Here is a 20,115-nt window from a genome sequence, read left to right as displayed (position 1 = left end):
TTTTCTCTTCTTTCCTCTTCTCTATCTCTTTGTTTCTGTCTGTCTCTCTACCCACCCCCTACCCCATCCTTGGTGGCAAGCAGGGAAAGAATAGCAGAGCTGTAAACCTCCCTTTCTCTCCAAGTCATTTTGGGTTGATCTGTCTCTGTGCAGGACCCTAGAAGGCTTTATGGTGTATGTAGAGAGCTAGCCTTAGCCCCAAACTTCTCTGACACATTCTAGCTGGGTAGCCCTGTGCAAGTCACTCTACCCCCAAGCGATTCTCCAAGACTATAAGTTGCAGATGGTGATATAGAAGTGTTTCCTCTCCAGGAATTCCCAATCCCAATGAAATCAAAGGTTGTACTTCCCAGTAGAATGTAAGTTACCTGAGGGCAAGGAATCCTTCATGTTTGCCTTCACATTCCAAGTATGGAGTATAATACCTGGCACATAGAAGGTCCTTAATAATACCAAGTGAATTCAATTCAAGAAAGCAGTCTCAGTAAGAAATGAGAATGGGAAATAAAATATTTAAATAACCCAATGTTAGAAAAAGAAATTGAATAAGCCATCAATGAACTTCCTAAGAAAAATCACCAGGACCAAGCAAATTCTACCAAACATTTAAAGAACAATTAATCCCAATATTATATAAACTATTTGGGAAAATAGGTGAAGGAGTCCTGCCAAATTCCTTTTTATGACACAAATATGGTGTTAATACCCAAACCAGGAAGAGCCAAAACAGAGAAAGAAAATTATAGATCAATTTCCCTAACAAATATTGATGCAAAAATTTTAAATAAAATACTAGCAAAGAGATTACAGAAATATATCACAAGGATGATACATCATGACTAGGTGGGATTTATACCAGGAATACAGGGCTGGTTCAATATTAGGAAAACTATTAGCTTAATTAACCATATCAATAACAAAACCAACAGAAATCATATGATTATTTCAATAGACTCAGAAAAATCCTTTAAAAATACAGCACCCATTCCTATCAAAACACTAGAGAGCATAGGAATAAATGGAACTTACCTTAAAATGATAAATAATATTTATCTAAAACCATCAGCAAGCATTATCTGCAATGAGAATAACCAAAAGCCTTCCCAGTACAATCAGGAGTGAAATAAGGATGCCTATTATCACCCCTATTATTTAATATTGTACTATAGATGTTAGATATAGCAATAAGAAAAGAAAGAGAAATTAAAGGAATTAAAACAGTCAATGAAAAAATAAAATTATTGCTCTTTGCAGATGATATGATGTTATACTTAGAAATCCTAGAGAATCAACTAAAAAACTACTTGAAATTATTTACAACTTCAGCAAAGTTGCAGGATAAAAAAAAAAACCCAAATAAATCATCAGCATTTCTGTATTACCAACAAAGTCCAGCAGCAACAGATAGAAAGAGAAATTCCATTTAAAATAGCTGTAGAAAATATAAAATACCTGGGAGTCTACCTGCCAAGACAATCCCAGTAATTATATCAACACAACTACAAAATACTTCTCACACAAATAAAGACAGATCTAAACAATTGGGAAAATATGAATTGCTCATGGATAGGCCAAACCAATGTAATCAAAATGACAATCCTACCTAAATTCATCAATCTATTTAGTGCCACACCAATCAAACTATCAAAAATATTTTATAGAGCTAGAAAAAATAATAACAGAATTCATATGGAAAAACAAAAGCTCAAGGATATCAAGGAAATCAATAAAAATGCAAAAGAAGGTGGTCTAGCTGTACCAGATCTCAAACTATTATAAAGCAGTAATTATCAAAACAACCTGGTACTGGCTAAGAAATAGAGTGGATGATCAGTGGAACAGAATAGGTATGAATTACATTTTAGTAAATTACTATAGTAATCTAGTATACAATAAACCCAAAGATCTAAGCTTTTGGAACAAAAACTCATTATTTGACAAAAACTGCTGGGAAAACTGGAAAACAGTATGGCAAAAACTAGGTATAAAACTAACATTTCACCCCATATACTAAAATAAGGTCAAAATGGGTACATGATTTACACATAAAGGGTGATACCGTAAACAAATTAAGAGAGAATGGAATAGGGGGCAGCTAGGTAGCACAGTGGATAAAGCACTGGCCCTGGATTCAGGAGGACCTGAGTTCAAATCCAGCCTCAGACACTTGACACTTACTAGCTGTGTGACTCTGGGCAAGTCACTTAACCCTCATTGCCCTGCAAAAAAGAGAGAGAGAGAGAGAGAGAGAGAGAGAGAGAGAGAGAGAGAGAGAGAGGGAGGGAGGGAGGGAGAGAATGGAATAGTTTATCTGTCAGATTTATGGACAGAGGAAGAATTTAGGACCATATAAGATATAGAGAGGGGCAGCTAGGTGGTGCAGTGGATAGAGCACTGGCCCTGGAGTCAGGAGTAACTGAGTTCAAATCTGGCCTCAGACACTTAACACTTACTATCTGTGTGACCCTGGGCAAGTCATTGCCTCGCTAAAAAAAAAAAAGATATAGAGAGCATTACAAAATGTAAAATGGATAATTTTGATTTTATAAAACTATAAAGCTTTTGCACAAACCAAACCAATGCAACCAACATTATAAGGAAAGCAGAAAATTGGGAAAGAATTTTTGTAACAAGTATCTCTGATAAAGGCCTCATTTCTCAAATATAGAGAGAACTGAGTCACATTTATAAAAATACACGTCATGGGGCAGCTGGATGGTGCAGTGGGTAGAGCACCGGCCCTGGATTCAGGAGTACCTGAGTTCAAATCCGGCCTCAGACACTTGACACTTACTAGCTGTGTGACCCTGGGCAAGTCGCTTAACCCCAATTGCCTCACTAAAAAAATTAATTAATTAATTAATTAAAAAAAAATACACGTCATGTCCCAATTGATAAATGGTCAAAGAATAAGAACAGGTAGGTTTCAGATAAAGAAATCAAAGCTATCTATAGTCATATGAAAAAATGCTCTAAATCACTATTGATCAGAGAAATGCAAATTAAAATAACTCTGAGGTGCTACCTCACACCTATCAAAGTGGCCAATATGACAAAAAAGAAAATGTTAGATGTTGGAGGGGATGTAGGAAAACTGGGATGCTAATCCACTGTTGGTGGAGTTGGGAATGGATTCAACCACTCTAGAGAACAATTTGGAACAATGCCCAAAGAGTTTTAAAACTGTGCATTCTCTTTGATCCAGCAATCCCACTGCTATGTTTATATGCCAAAGACATCCAAAAAAAGAGAAAAGAACCTATCTGTGCAAAAATATTGATAGTAGCTCTTTTTGTGGTAGTTAAGAATTGGAAATCAAAGGGATACCCATCAATTGGGCAATGGCTAAATAAGCTGTGGTATATGATTGTAATGGAGCATTATTGAGCTATAAGAAATGACAAGCAGGATGATTTCAGAAAATGCTGGAAAGACTTACATGAACTTATACAAAGTGAAGTGAACAGAACCAGAACATTATACACAGCAGCAGCAATATTGTTTGATGAAGAACTGTGAATTACTTAGTTATTCTCAGCAATACAGTGATCCAAGACAATCCCAAAGGACTATTGATGAAATATACTATCTACCTCAGAAGGAAGAACACAGACTGAAGAACCAGACTAATGATGAAAAGCATACTATCCACCTCCAGAGAAAGAACTGTTATTGATTGAACACAGACTGACATCCTATTTTCACTCTCTTTCATTTTTTCTTCTTTTATTTGAATCTTCTTATATAAAATGACCAATATGGAAACATTTTACGTAATTGCACATGTATAACCTATGTCTGATTGCTTACTGTCTCAGGGAGGAGAAAGAGGGAGGGATAGAATTTGGAACTCAAAACTTTCAATAAAAACATTTATTCAAGAAAAAAAAGTGGGAATGGAAGCCAGACAGCCAGGATTTAAGAGTGGAATGTCAGGAAGAAGCAGCTGGGGTTGATACAAATCAGAAGGAGTGGTCAAAAGGAAGGAGAGATACCAAGCGGCAACTAGACAGACAAGCTTTACTGTGGCTCTGATGGCAAGCCGGAAGAACCGAACAGGATAGGGTATGATTGAGATAGGTGGCAAAGAAGAATTTTCAGTCATTTTCTCCCTCAACCAAACACAAAGAAACAAGTTTGTTTGGTCACAGCCCTGCCTTAAATAGTTAATTTCCCCTGATCCAAAGACAAAGCATTACTTGGATTTCTGACAAATTCAATTCAAGTCACCTTTTATTTCATAAATGGCAGAGTAAGAGAAAGCTGTGACCTCGTCTTAATGGTTGTGCCAGGTCAGCGTATGCGATGGAGGTCCCTTTGTCTTTAATGGTGAAGAAAGATAATGTTTTGTTAATCCCACAGCATTAGAGGAAAAACTGGCTGATTCTTTAACTTCTTGAAACTGGAAGGACTTCAAAACATATTTAAAGATACTCCTGACCACATTTTCCTGGCTTAACGAGTAGTTTTACTGCTCCCATTGTGAATAAACAAAGTTACTGGCCTTCAATCAGCCTATAAGGTGTCAGGAGTAAAATCTGTGGACAGTGTCCATGGGATCATATGTCAAAGCCAGAGCCATAAAGCTTAGAAAGCTAAAAGGAGGCTTAGAACACAGATGTCAGAGATGGAAGTGGCCTTACGACAGAATGTTAGAGCTAGAAGGGACCGTAGGTGAAATCTGGTCTAACTTCTTCATTTTAGAGATTGGAAAGTAAATCCCAGAGATGAGAAGTGACTGGCTCAAAGTCACACCGAGCTTCCAGTGGCCTCCCTGGCTTCTTTTCAGTCCCAATTACAATCCCTATCTCCTATAGGAAGCCTTTCCCAATCCCTCTTCCTTCCAGTACTTTCCCTCTGTTCATTATTTCTTATTTATCCTATAAACAGCTCACTTTGTATAGGTTTGCTTGCACATTGTCTCCCCCCATTAGATCATAAGTTCCTTGAGAGCATGGATTGCCTCTTTTTGTAACCCCACCTTAGCACAGTGCCTGGCACATAGTAGGTGCTTAATAACATTTACTGATTGGTTCATTGAAGAAAATCCATGCCATACTGAAGCCTTGAAAAATTGCAGGCCCCTAGAAGTTTCAATTTGGCCAGTCAATTGACACTGACAGCACTTTTTATATTTATTGGTCTGCCCTCTTCTTCATTTAGTGTTCCCTACTAGGTTTGACAACCTTTCAAAAATAGTACACCAAATTGCTAGTGTCTATTATTCTGGCACACGGGCTTGGGCCTGAGTGGTGAGGAAGCATGCCAATGTTTGCAAACTGTTGCTGGGGACAATGGGGAAGGGATGGGAAAGGAAGGTGGGGGTAGAGGCAGTAACCAACTGGAACATATCACTGAAAATCTGCCCTCATTGTTCAGGTACACTGAGATGATGGCTTGCAACTAGTATGTTGATGTATATGCCTTTGTGGTACATATTGCAGAGAACTCATTTTTGTGTCAAGGACTTTCTCTCAAGTCTGAATCACTGTAGGAATGAAGAGTGAGGCATCAGAGGCTTTTAGATCTAGAAAGGATCTTAGGAATCATCTAGGCAAAGGATCATAGATTCAGAGCTGAAAGGAAACTTCAAGGTCGTGTCATGCAAACCATCTCCCTTTGCAGGAAGAGAAAAGAGGGAAGTCTGGTGACCTGCCTGAAGTCGCATAGGTAGCAAGTGGAAAAGGAGATTTTGGAACCTTGATCCTTGGACTCTAACTTCAATGTTTCCCCACTGTATCGTGCTGCCCCGTATTTTACTGAGAAGGAAAAGAGAAGAGAAATGACTTAATCTAGGTCAAAGTGCTAGTAAGGAGCAGAATTAGGATTGAAATCCAAGTCTTTCTGACTCCAAAGCCCATGTTTTCTTTTTTAATATACCACAACTCAGGGTCATCATCAATGGCATCTGTTAATACTACAGTATTGTATTATTCTTATAGTGTTGTAGCACAGTGATGCCCTCAAGTACCCCGGAGCTATATAGTACTGTTTATCCCTGCACTGACTGGCCCCAGAAACAATCTTTTCCTTCTGATAGAGTGTTTCTGATTGGGTGATGGTCAGGAAATCAAATAACCATCATTGTTTCAATTGTGAATAAAGCAAGAGTACATAGGTCCTGAGGTAGCTAGGTGGTGCAGTGGATAGAGCACTAAACCTGGAATTAGACTCATCTTTGTGAGTTCAAATCCAGCCTCAGACACTTACTAGCTGGGTGACCCTGGGCAAGTCACTTAGTCCTGTTTGCCTCAGTTTCTTTATCTGTAAAATGAGCTGGAGAAGGAAATGGCAAACTGCTCCACTATCTCTGCCAAGAAAACCCCAAATGGGGTCACTGAAAGTTGGATACAACAAAATAACGACCCAACAACATATGTCTTGAATGAGGGATTTTACTGCAGATGGAGACCAAAGTACTTGAACCTAGTAAAACAGGTTCTCAAAGGACTTATATGTCTCCTTTCAGTTTCCACACTGTATTCTCAGACTGCCAGAGAAGCAATCTCTGGATTATCCAAAGTTTTACTTTTGTTACAAGAGATCTCTTACAAAGTGAGATTGATCTGTGGGTGTATGTGATGTAAAAAGAAAACGTCTACCAAATTGGGTGTCATTACCTCTATCAATCGGATGTCAGCAGGAACCCTGTCTCCAATTGAGAGGCACACGATGTCTCCGGGGACAAGATCTCGGGCAAGCACATGCTGGAGTTTCCCCTCTCTTACGCTGAACATGTGAACCAGATAGAAAACAAGAGAATCCATGTTGAAAGAAATGTACTTTTTGTCCTGAAGATAACACTGCACAAAAACAGAATGCTGAAAACAAGAGGCCTTTTAATTATAAACCCTGTAATTAATGGCCTTAGGGTTTGACCATTGGCAGAAAGATCAAGGAATCAAACAACATTTTCTCATTCATGACAAAAGCATTCCTGTTAGATAAAATTTATTCCAAGGGGGGAAAAAGATAAAACTGCCCCATTTAAATAACATTGATTTGGGGCGGCTAGGTGGCGCAGTGGATAAAGCACCGGCCCTGGATTCAGGAGTTCCTGAGTTCAAATCCGGCCTCAGACACTTGACACTTACTGGCTGTGTGACCCTAGGCAAGTCACTTAACCCCCATTGCCCTGCCAAAAAACAAAAACAAAAACAAAACCGAAAAATAAATAACATTGATATAAGGTTCACAAAGTGCCTTCTTTGTGGCAACCCTATAAGGCAGGAGGCACAGATATTATCTCCATTTTAGAGATCAAAAAAGTGAGGCCCAGAGAGGTGAATTGCATTGTCCAGGAAATTTCAGGGCCAGAATTTGAACCCAGGTACTTATTCCAAGTCTGCAGTTCTTTTCACTACACCACACACAAATGACCCACAAAAAATGCCAGGACACAACTATCATTTTTCTTTTAAACACAATCATCTTATCCTGAAATTATTTTAAGGACACTCAGCCATACATATTTATTCATCTGAAAAGCTTGAGCAGCATTTAACAAAGAAAACTGAGTAATCAACCCAAGCATATATGCTATATAAGTTATTTCAGATGCTATCTATTGATGTCAATAAGCCATAACCCTAAATGCTTTCTAAAGACACAGAAACTACAAGGAGCTAAGTCACTAGATGTTGTTATATACAGTAGTTGGACAAGTGTTGGGCCAGATTTCTCTATCTTGTCCCCAGGCTACAGATGAGGAAACTGAGAAAGTTTAAGAGTGGTTAAGTTGTTGTTTGGTTGTTTCAGTCATGTCTGACTCTTTGTGACCCCATTTGGGGTTTTCTTGGCATGAAGCTAAGGATTAAAACATTCCACAGTAAATTTGAGGAACATAAACCTCTCTGCTTAAAATATTAATAACTAACTGCACAGATTAAGACTTGGGGCTGTTCTCTCACAAAGGAAAAACTCTAATGAACTTAGCTCCATTGTAGTGAATTCTAAAGACATTAATACCAACATAATTAGCATTCAATAATGAATTTCTACATGAGCACTCCCTTAACTCTGACCATAGAATTTTGAAGCTAGAAGAGAAACAATAAGAGGTCACCTTCATTTTTATAGGTGAGGACATTGTACCCTGGATGAACTAAGTGATTTGCCCAAATAAATGACTTTTTGTTGCTATCGTTCAGTTGTTTCAGTCTTGTTTGACTCTCCATCACCCCATTTGAGGTTTTTCTTGGCAAAGATACTAGAGTGATTTGCCATTTCTTTCTCCAGTTCATTTTATAGATGAAGAAACTGAGGCAAACAGGATGAATGACTTGCCCAGAGTCACACAGGTAGCAAGAGTCTGAGGTGGGAAGATGAGTTTTTCTGATTTCCAATGCACCACCTAGCTGCCCTAAGTAAATGGCTAATGAATAGTATAGAAGGCACTGAATCATGGGTCTTCGGGCTTTTGGTCCACTATTTCTTGTATGGCCTTACAGTGGTTTCTAAATTAAAATAATTTTCTCTCTTGCTTATTTTCCAAAACCACAATAACCTGAAATTAAATGGGGGACACATCTAGAGAAACCCAGATCTAAAAGAGTTCCCTCCATAACAACTAGATTCAGGACACCCAGGCTCTGCTGACTTTCAGAAAGTCATTCCTCTGATTAAGTCTTCAGTGTCTTTATGTGAAAAATGTGGGATATTGGATTGCATGACTTCTAAAGTTCCCTTCAGCTCTAAAACCACATGATCTTTATCAGTTCTCTTTATGTATGGAAATGTGCTCTAAAAGGGATTTTCTTTGCAAATATCCTATAGCCTGACACTTAATAAATGCTTGCCGACTTGATAACTAGTTAATTTACTCTTTTTGTTTTGTTTTGTTTTGTTTTTAGTAAGGCAATTGGGGTTAAGTGACTTGCCCAGGATCACACAGCTAGTAAGTGTTAAGTGTCTGAGGCCGGATTTGAACTCAGGTACTCCTGAATCCAGGGCCAGTGCTCTATCCACTGCACCATCTAGCTGCCCCAATTTACTGTTAATTAATAACAATAACATGATTTGGCCAAAGACACACAACTTGTTAGTTGCAGTCAGTACTAGAATTCAGACCTTGATTCCAGGACCAGTGCTTTCTCCACCAAACCACAATTGTCTTCAGGGAATAACATCCCAAACACTCGATTTTTGCATTAAACTCAGGGGCTCATTAATCATTCTTGGTGTTGCATAAATCCGTAGGAACCGTCTCACTTACCAGTTACATTCTGGAGGCACAAGCTTGCTAAGTTCTTCCAGAGACTTCTCAGATCGGTATTCCTGAGAAGAAGCACATAAGAAAGGTTGTTCCAGAACAGGACCTCTCTAAAGTTGGAAGGCATCGTGGGGTTACCAAGATAGGATGTCTCATGGCATAACTTACCTGGATGAAGGCTACTGTAACCACAATCAGTACGGCCTAAAGACAAATGAAGAAGATAATTAACTTTGAAATGAGTAGGGATGGAAGGAATAAGGCTGTAAAATTGCTCTCTAGTATTCCTTGACACTTCCATAGGCCTTTGGGAACAGAAAAGCTGAACAGTGAAGACAAAAGAGAGATTGCTCCTATGATCTCTAAAAACATCCAGAGCTATGCTTGGCTAGTCCTGTACACTGCCCTGAGGCTACACACTCAAAGAGGCTCATGTGAGGGAAGCAAAGAATTACAGACTTTTAGAAAAGGAAGGGAACAGCCAGTCCAGCTTCACTACACAAAGGAAGAAAACTCAGCTTAGTGAGGGAAGATGACAAAGTCACACAGCAAGTTAGTGGCAGAAAGAAGAAAGGAAATGAGCGTTTATTAAGCATTTACTCTTTATATTTTCTCATCTGATTCTCACAACAACTCTGTGAGACAGGTGTTATTATCCCTATTTTTCAGTTGAGGAAACTCAGACAGACAGAGGTTAAATGACTTGATTAGGGTCATGGAACCAGTAAGTGTCTGAGGCTAAATCTGAACTCAGGTCTTCCTGACCCCAGGCCTGGTGTTCTATCTTCTGCGCCACCCAGCTACTATTTGTGAGAGTCCTTCCGCCCCCTCCCCCCCCCCAAAAAAAAGGTCTCAACAAACCTGGCCTAATACGATTCTTACTACTAAGGAATTGTGGTAAGATTTTTCTCCTCAGATGTTAATCCTTAGAAGGCATCACTGATGGGTTTAACTAAATCTGATTCCCACCTGAAAAGTCATTAGTCCCAATTGTTTCTAGTCCTTATTTATGACTTCTCATTGACTCACCATTGTGATGCTCACAGCATCTTCATATTCTTTTGTAATCACGCTTACTAAAGCAGAGCCCAGAAGTAATAGGATAAGCGGACTCTTAAACTAAGGAAAGAAAAAAAAAGCTTATATCAGTTATGCTGGTCCACAGAGAAATATATACATATATACATACACGGATATACAGTGTTGGCCTTTTGGGTAGGTATTGTTTGGGAGGTGGGGTATGAGTAAGATTCTGCTCTCCAAAATAACTACTGCCCAGCTGTTTTTATACTACCTTCCAATTCCTCCATTAAACTTTCCTCAAGGCACTTCTGAAGTTTTTTCTTTTAAAATGCCAATACCAACCTATGGTTTAAAAAATATGGCTGAATAAGTTGTAGTACATGATTGTGATGGAATACTGTTGTGCTATAAGAAATAATGAATTTGATGATCTTAGAAAAACAGAGAAAGACTTACATGAAATAATGAAGAGCAAAATGGGCAGAACTATGAGAACATTGTATATAGTAACAGCAATATTGTTTTAAAAACAACTATTATAAATACCCAAATTAACTACAAAGGACACATGAAGGAAGACACTGTCTTCATCCAGAGAAAGGACTGATAAATAGAAGTATGGATAGAATGATTTTCCATATACATACATATTTGTGTCTAATGGTAGCCATCTCTAGGGCAGGGGGAAGAGAAAAAAAGAAAAAATTTACACAATATCTTTATTATATATTTAAAAAGAATAGCAAGTTGTACATAATAGATTTGCAGTTTGTCGATCTTTTTTATTATACTATGTTATAGAAATGCTTATTTTATTCCATGAATTAAAAATAAAATAAACATTTAAAAAATATTCATAGTAAAACATCTCAGGGAGGGGGAAGGGAAAGGAGGAAGAAAATTTGGAACTCAAAATTTTTAAAAAACAAATGCTGAGTTGTTTTACATGTAAATAATAATAAAAATATTTTATTACAAAAATATTCTTACTTGGGGTTTTTTTGTAAGAGTGAAAAATTGGAAGAAAGAAATCTCTATGGCCAACAACTGGGGAAATGAATGAATAAAGTATGACATGTATATAATGGAATACTATAGTTCTGTAAAATATGAATACAAAGAAATATGGAAAGTGATATAAAACAAGGCAGAGCAGGATCATAAAAATGACAAGAGCAAACATATCAACTACACTTACAAAGAACAAAAGGCAACACATCTTTAGAAGTATACAGATATACTTGGAAGGGGACAAAGAACCAATATATTGGTTTCCTGTTTATTTGGTTAATACTTAGGCTACATTTTTAAAAATCAAAATGCTCAGTTGGATGTCATAGACTTATATATAATATGTTTGAAAGAGAACTCATTATTCCCCCCCCCCAATAAAACCTTCCCCCTTCCTGACTTCCCTATTATTGTAAAGGATGCCACCATCTTCCCATCACCCAGAATCACATCTTCGGTCATGCCCAGTCACACTCATCCCACATAGTCAATCTACATCAAGTTTTGTCATTTCATCTTTCCCAATATCCCCTCATACAGCCTGTGTGCATCCTGCTGCAGACCTTCAACATCACACATCTGGACTAGAGCAATAACTTCTGTTGCCTCAAGTATTTCCTCATTCCAGTTGCCAAAGTGACCTTCCATAAGCAAAGGGCTAACCATGTTGCTCTCCACCCAATCCCCGCTGCTAAAGTCCAGTGGCTCCCTGTTACTCCAAGGATCAAATATAAAACCACATTTAGCTTTTGCTTTTTTTTTTTTTTTTGGTGAGGCAATTGGGGTTAAGTGACTTGCCCAGGGTCACACAGCTAGTAAATGTCAAGTGTCTGAGGCCGTATTTGAACTAAGGTTCTCCTGAATCCAGGGCCGGTGCTTTATCCACTGAGCCACCTAGCTGCCCCTAGTTTTTGCTTTTTTTGTTGGGGTTTTTTTTTTTTTGGTTGTTGTTGTTGTTTTTGGTTTTTTGCAGGGCAACGAGGGTTAGGTGACTTGCCCAAGGTCACCCAGCTAGTACATGTCAAGTGTCTGAAGCCGGATTTGAACTCGGGTCCTCCTGAATCCAGGGCTGGTGCTTTATCCACTATGCCACCTAGCTGACCCTAAAAAGGCCAAGTTGTAAAGAGCTTTAAAAGCTAAATGTGGGGCAGCTAGGTGGTGCAGTGGAAAGTGTGCTGGCCCTGGATTTGGGAGGACCTGAGTTCAAATCCAGCCTCAGACATTTGACATTTACTAGTGTATGATATGATTATGGATTTGAGTCAGATTAAACTCTGAGGATGGGGTCTGGAAGGTACCCAGCCCTGCCCCAGTATAGTTTGTTTAGAAGTTTATTGCTTGTCAAATTCTCACTGTCTCCTTTAAGTTTTATTGCCAATTAACAGTATTTTTACTTCTGCTCAGTCTCCCCACTTGTCAGCTACATATTAATTTTGTCTGCAATCCATCATGTGTCAGAACCCCAGTCAGCGGGTCAGGGAGTTTGCCCACCAATTCAATACTCGGGACTCAAGAAGAAAGGACGGGACTCGGCACAGGATGCAGCCATTGAGTTGAGACCAGATGTTAAGTGACATTGTCTCTTTTTCTCAGAGCAGAATCCCCTTGACCCTAGGGTCCCAACAATGGATTATTCTTTTCTTCCCAACATAACCGAAGATAAATTTTAACCCTGTCATCCTTATCTTTAGAGACAGGGGCCTGGAGAGGGGAGTCAGTGGGAACTGTGAGATCTGAAACATCTGACTCTCACTCCCCTGTTTCCTCTTCCTTTGGTTTGACCTTGTTCCCCCTCCCCTTTTTCCCCTTGTCCCTGGAACACGTATGCATGTCTCCATACATTGATCATGAGCTGAACACGCACCCTGGGTGAGACAGGATTGGATGTTAGATTGTGAGCTCATCCACCCTAGGTGTACGTGGGGACAGTCCTTTTCAAGATTACTATAAAAACCTAGAGGATTGGGCATATCTTTGCAAGACTTCAATGTGTAATTGGGTTTTGCCCGTCCTCATGAGGATGTAATAAATCTGTCTCTGCTTGACTTGGTGGTCTCCTCGAGTTATTTGGGTAAACTGAGGCAGTTTGCTCCATACACTAGCTATGTGACCCTGGGCAAGTCACTTAACCCCAATGGCCTCACCCAAACCCAAACCCAAACCCAAACCAAAAAAACCCAACTTGGCCTTTTGATACCTTTCCTGGCATCTTGAACTTGACTCAAATCTCTGTACTCTATAACCTAGCAACAGCAGCCTCTTTGCTTTCATCATATATAATCCTCCATCTCCTGACTCTCTAAGGCTGTCCCCCATGTTTGGAATGGTCTTTCTTCTCATCTCTACTCCTGGTCTCCTTCAAGACTTTGCTCAAATATCACCTTCTGCAAGAAGGCTCTTCTGGTTTCCCTTTGCCCCCACTGTAAGTGACTCTCCTATGAGACTGCTTCCTATGTGCACTGAATATATCTTGTGTGTGTGTGTGTGTGTGTGTGTATGTATGTATAGTGGTTTGCATGTTTTTTCCCTGTTAGAATGTGAGTTCTTTGAGGTCAGGAATCAGATCACCACTAGCACTTAGCACAGTGCCCAGAACATTGTAGTTATTGGTGATGATAATGATGATGAAATAATTTTAGTTTTATTTGATCTGGTTATTAGTATTTGGTGTGACAGTTAATCTTATTTTTAAAAAAGAGAATGTCAATACATCTTAAGAATATTAACAGGGGCGGCTAGGTGGCGCAGTGGATAAAGCACCGGCCCTGGATTCAGGAGTACCTGAGTTCAAATCCAGCCTCAGACACTTGACACTTACTAGCTGTGTGACCCTGGGCAAGTCACTTAACCCCCATTACCTGCAAAAAACAAACAAACAAAAGAAAAAGAAAACAAGGCAAAGGATGACAGATAAATGATATAAGAATGATAGGGGTTCTGAATGATATCAGATCTATTGATGCATGAGAGAAAGCTTCATGGAGAAGATCAAATTTGAGCTGGGACTTGAAAAATGGGCAAGATTTAGAATGAAAGAAATACAGAAAAGAGCTCAGGCAAGGGTATCACTCGACCCAAGATGTAGAGGCTAGAACATCCAAAAGATATTTGGGGGACTAGAAAGTAAAATGGCTGCATTGGAAGAATGAGTCTGTGTTTGAGAGGGGTGGAAAGGTAGGATGGCATCTCTACAACTTCCTTATTATTCTCTTGTGCTTTCAGTGCCCCCAAATTCTGTAGGCTCCATGAAGGCAAAGGACCACTTCTTTGACCTTCTCTGATATACCTAGTTAGCCTCCTCCTGGCCCAATCCAATCCAAGGAACAACCACTCTATGGAATGCTCCAGGCTAAGAGCTAGGAGAGCTGAAGATAAAATGAAACAAAGGACCTTGCCTTCATAGAGCTTACAGTCTAAACTGTGCCCAGCCTACAAACACTCTAAAGAGCTAGCCCCACCCATGGTCAAAATCTATGCCCAGGAGATGCCTCTTCCCTCCTTCTAAGTTGTCACTAATATTCTCACTAACTACTAACTGAAATCTAGCATTTCCTTCAGTGATTTAAGCACATGATTCTGAGAAGGGGTTCCTCAGCTTCACTGTACTACCAAGTGGGCCCATTGAGACAAAAAAAAATGCTAAGTCCTTTTCTAAAGAGTAGACCTATTAAAAAATTTGACTAAGTCTTCATTATGTACTTGGGCTAAACCCAAATGAACAAAGGAGAGACTCATGCTATGGGATTTATGTTCATAAATACACTTACAAGAATTTGTTTTTTAAAATCCCCTCCTCCCCAATCTCCCAGGACATAGACCTTTTAGAATTTCATATATCAGACAGGAATCCTCAAATTTCTGTTTCAATCATCAGATTTCATTGGTATTCTGTGTGTGTAGATTAATGTCACGCTATGAAGGCATTCTATTCATTTCAATTCTTCATTTAAAATGATTATGCAAACCATTATTTGCACAAGAGTTCTCAAGCCCTTAAGAATACTTGCATTGTGATACTGAATGTAGAAATTGGGATCTGATCAAACAATCAATTTCTAGGAAGAGGTTTTGATTACTCATGAATTATATAAACACAGTAATCCCCTAAACCTCACAAATATGTGGACTTTGGAATTCAAGAAATGAATAAATTAGGGAACACTTTGGAGGCCATAGAAACGTCCTGGGCTCCTGCACCACCTCTGATAAGCCTGGTTCTGAGGAAGACTGAACTAAACCTATCTGTCTTTGTTGGCAGCTCCCCCTAAGGAGAATAAGCTTTCTCAGCACTAGAAAGAAAGGGGGCTCACAATAGAAAGGCAGGGCTTCCTAAGGCTGGGGTTTTAGGGTCTAAGAAGGTCTCATACTCCCAATTCTTCAATCTCTAGCGTTTCCCACCACCACCACTCCCAGCTTCTCATTTCAAAGAGGGGGAAACCGGGCAGCTAGGTGGCGCAGTGGATAGAGCACCGGCCCTGGAGTCAGGAGTACCTGAGTTCAAATCCGGCCTCAGACACTTAATACTTACTAGCTCTGTGACCCTGGGCAAGTCACTTAACCCCAATTGCCTCACTAAAAAACAACAACAACAACAACAACGAAAAAAACAAAGGGGGAAACCAAGGACCATAAAGGTTAAGTGACTTGTCAAAGATCACATGGATAGTGACAACAAGGCAGAATTCAAACCCAGGTCCTCTCTAAATTAAATGCTCTTTTACCTATCTCACCTGCCCCTCTGATTTTATGAAATTCTTCCCCAACCCCAGCTAAAGACTAAAATTCCAAATTAGTCCTTTATCTTTCTAGCTTCAGGCTCTGATCCCTGTTCTAGTGGAAATTGCCCTGGAAGGGGATAATCTGTAATCTCAGTTCCTGACACCTCAAGGTGCCCGTAGGGGTTGGCTGCAGGTTTGGGGGGAGGGAGGCAGAGAACAAGACTGATAAGTGAGGAGGCTGAGAGCCCAAACCAACTTGGTTTATTTCATAATGTTGCCTCAGGCCTGACCTGCAGAAGAAAGGAGGAATCTTGTCACAAGTGTTTTTTATCCTTTGTGACACTTTTCTCTGAACTACAGTTTCCAGAAGTCCCTAAACCACTTTCCATTCTCTAAACCAAGCTTCTCGGAAGTTTTATAGAGAGCTATTAACTAGCACTTTTTCTGCATCCTGGGCAAATACCACAAACCACATCTTCAAATACTGCTGTGGAGATGAGGGTAGGTAAAAGGAGGGGGGAAGATGGTCAAGGAGAGAGGAAAAAGCAGTTCATAGGCTAGCTTCCTAATTTAAATATTCCTTTTTAAAAAAAATTATTTTATTTCTTTTTTTTTTTTTTGGTGGGGCAATAAGGGTTAAGTGATTTATCCAGGGTCACACAGCTAGTCAGTGTCAAATGTCTGAGGTCAGATTTGAACTTAGGTCCTCCTGAATCCAGGGCTGGTGCTTTATCCACTGTGCCACCTAGCTGCCCCCCCCACCCAGTTTAAATATTATTACTAATTCTTCTTGCTGAACCCAGATGTTTCCACCTGAGGAGCTCAGGTGCAATAATGCCCTCTAAATTTTGGAGCCCTGACACAAAGCCCTAGTCATCACGCCCTAGTTATGATTCCAGATATATGCTGTTCCTAGGTACTCATTATTCCCACATGCCTTTCTTCATGAACATTATTAACTGGCTCCAGGGATAGCAGTTGGAAATCAGAGAATGATGGAATGAATTTAGAGTTTAAAAGGATCGCAAAGACAATCTCTTCCAACCCTTTCATTTTACTGAGGAAAACTAAAGACCAGAAAATGACTCAGCTCATATTAAGTGTTGCAAAATCTGCAATACTTATGAGTAAATGAGAACACATTCAGGGGAGAGCACAGAGACTTTGCCTGATCAGTCAGTAGCTAAACAACAATCATCATTCACATGTCTCTGTCACTTTAAAATTAAGAGCTGTGGATTGATGAGAATCTGATTCCAAGGGTTTTCATGAACTACGACCTCACTAGGAGCCAGGATGATATGGTAAAAATTAATGTAATTTCATGGTGCATTAATAGAAGCCCAGTCAGTGCCCAGGACTAGGGAGGTGATAATCTCACTTACTTTGCCCTGGTCAGCCAATATTTGAAATATTGTGTTCAGTTCTGGGCTGAAAAGCATCCAGAGGAGGGCTACCAGGGTGGTGAAGGGTCTCCAAGTTCATGTTAGAAGAGGACTGTTTGGAGGAACTACCCCCTCTCTTTATTTGCTGGAAGAATCATCATAATGGGACTTGATTGTTGTCTTCAAATATTTGAAAGGGGGAAAGGGGAGGGAAGGGAACAAGCATTTATTAAGAGGGAAGCTAGGTGGCACCAAAGTGCATAGAGCACTGGGCCTGGATTCAAGAGGACTCATCTTGAGTTCAAATCTTGCCTCAGACACTTACTAGCTGTGTGACCCTGGGCAAGTCACTTCACTCTGTTTGCCTCAGTTTTCTCATCTGTAAAAACAAGCTGAAGAAGAATATAAGCAAACCACTCTAGTACCTTTGCCAAGAAAACGCCAAATGGGGTCATGAAGAGTCAGACATAACTGAAAACAACTGAACAATAACAACAACCAAATTTATTAAGTAACTACCTTGTACCAGGGGCTGTGCTAAGCACTTTATGAATATGCCGTCACTTGGGAAGAGGGATTGGACTTGTTCTGCTTGGCCGCAGAAGACAGAAGCAATGGGTAGAAGTTAGAAAGAGACAAGTTTAGGCTTAATATTTGATCATCAGAGTCATCCAAAAGTGGACCATGAGGAAATAAGCTGAGCTCTCATTTCCTAGTAAGTAAAATGGGGTAAAAATACTTAGTACTACCTGCCTCACAGTGAGAAGCAACATGGCAGAGTGGACAAGGAGCTGACCTTGGAACCATAAAGACTCATGTTCAAATCCCACTTCTTACACATACAGGCTATATGAGACTCTTTGCAAGTCACTTAACCTCTCAGTGACAGGGGCAACTTTCTAAGACTATAAGTTGCAGAGAAGACGCCCACCTGCATAGGTAAAGGGATCATATTGGAGAGAACTGGAGGGCCAGAAGGGGCCTCAGTAGCCAACACATATGTCAAAGGAATCACCACTAGAACATCACCTAAAGGTGGTCATCTAGCATCTGCTTGAAGTTCCTCAAAGACAGAGAACTCACCACTTCTTGAAGCAGGCCATTACATTTATTTGTTTGTTTTGTTTGTTTTTTGCGGGGCTTAATGAGGGTTAAGTGACTTGCCCAGGGTCACAAGCTAGTAAGTGTCAAGTATCTGAGGCTGGATTTGAACTCAGGTTCTCCTGAATCCAGGGTGAGTGCTTTATCCACTGTGCCACTTAGCTGGCCCCCATTACATTTTTAGGACAGCACTAACGCCTAGGAAGTTCTTCTGAACATCCAGCTGAAATCCCTCTCTAAGTCCTGCCTTTTCTACTTGGACTATCACCTCTTCCCCTGCCCCCACCCCAAGTAACCTGGACTTTGCCCTTAGGTCCCTCAGCTGCTATTATTCTTCCTTCATGACTATTCTCTAGAACGTATAACTGGGGATGAATGCACACAAGCATCTTTCCCCTCTCCCATCCTTTTTGGTTTAATGCCCTTTGGAGTAGATCTGCAGGTGACCTGGTACATACATTCTTACTGACCTTTGTTAGGGTATAATCCATCTCTGGCCAGGAACCGATCATCCTTATATACTAGCTATGATCCAGAAATTAAATTTCCCTTCTTAGGCATCATCTTTTTAGCCAGCTGCCCACTTACTGAATGAGTTATTTCTCTTCTACCTCTTTTGCCTTCAATGGGCAACAATGAGCAAAATGCAATTTGCATCCTTAGGATCCTCAGTTTCTTGTCCAATGCAATTTACATCCTTAGGGTCCTCAGTTTCTTGTCCAAGACTTCATAATCATTGGCAAAATTGTTGACTTTCTTCTGCTAATGTAATTTGTGTCCCATGAATCACTAAAAGTGGGTGGTTGTTATCCACTGTGATAAGCCTTGGGAGGTTCCCTGTTATATACTGGATATATGCCCCAGGAAGACAACAGATCTGGCTATTTGGTCAACAAATAGCTGGAAATGACCAACTACCACCATTCTTCTCTTGTTTCTCTGCACCTTAGCAGAGGCTCTCTCCCCATGGTGGCTTCTTTGACTCTTTTATATCATTCCTTTTGGGGGGGGCGGTGAGGCAATTAGGGTTAAGTGACTTGCCCAGGGTCACAGAGCTACTACATGTCAAGCATCTGAGGCTGGATTTGAACTCAGGTCTTCCTGACTCCAGGGCCGGTGCTCTATCCACTGAGCCGCCTAGCTACCCCTTTATATCATTCCTTTTTTTTTTTAATTTTTATATATCATTCTTTGAACGAGTTTTTTCCTCCTTGGAGGAGGACCCAGCTCTTCTCTTTGGAAAGTGCCTCAACACTAGTGATAAACCCTAATAGTACAGCTGCCCTTTTACTTCCTGTTCTCTTCTGTGCTGAATTTCCATTCTCTGTCATTTCAATAAGGTTCAGGTGTTCTTTCTTCTACCTCAGATTCCTTTTCTTTCCCCCATTGGAGCCTTATATTTTCCCAAAAATAAAGATATCAATAATCAGACCTGGCATTTCTTTAGACAGTGCTTTAAAGTTTGCAAAAATGCTTTGCAAATATTGTCTTATCTTCACAGAGGTTGTGACTAGCTCAGTGTCATAGAACTAGTAAGTGGCTGGATCTAAACTCAGATCTTACTGACTTCAAGCGCAGTATTCTATCCACTGTGCCTTCAGAAACTCCTCGTTCTCCCTAACTGTTTAGAATGTGGAGTGACAGTCTTTAAGCCTCTTTCACTTTC

General features: G+C 40.0%; 1 protein-coding gene across 1 annotated transcript in view; it reads right to left on the bottom strand.

Moving 5' to 3' along the window:
- The window catches only part of ATP2C2 (ATPase secretory pathway Ca2+ transporting 2), a 111,787-nt gene that overhangs the window by 50,256 nt on the left and 41,416 nt on the right, over positions 1-20,115 (bottom strand). The window contains exons 4-7 of the mRNA XM_043985342.1: positions 10,241-10,330; positions 9,380-9,415; positions 9,215-9,276; positions 6,621-6,729 (exon numbers count right to left, since the gene is read on the bottom strand). Coding sequence (XP_043841277.1) covers positions 6,621-6,729; positions 9,215-9,276; positions 9,380-9,415; positions 10,241-10,330 — 297 coding nt within the window. The remainder of the gene's footprint in view (positions 1-6,620; positions 6,730-9,214; positions 9,277-9,379; positions 9,416-10,240; positions 10,331-20,115) is intronic.

The sequence above is a fragment of the Dromiciops gliroides genome, chromosome 2 (genome assembly GCF_019393635.1).
Source record: "Dromiciops gliroides isolate mDroGli1 chromosome 2, mDroGli1.pri, whole genome shotgun sequence".
In the NCBI taxonomy this organism is placed as follows: Eukaryota; Metazoa; Chordata; class Mammalia; order Microbiotheria; family Microbiotheriidae; genus Dromiciops; species Dromiciops gliroides.
This window is presented reverse-complemented; position numbering and strand designations above follow the sequence as displayed.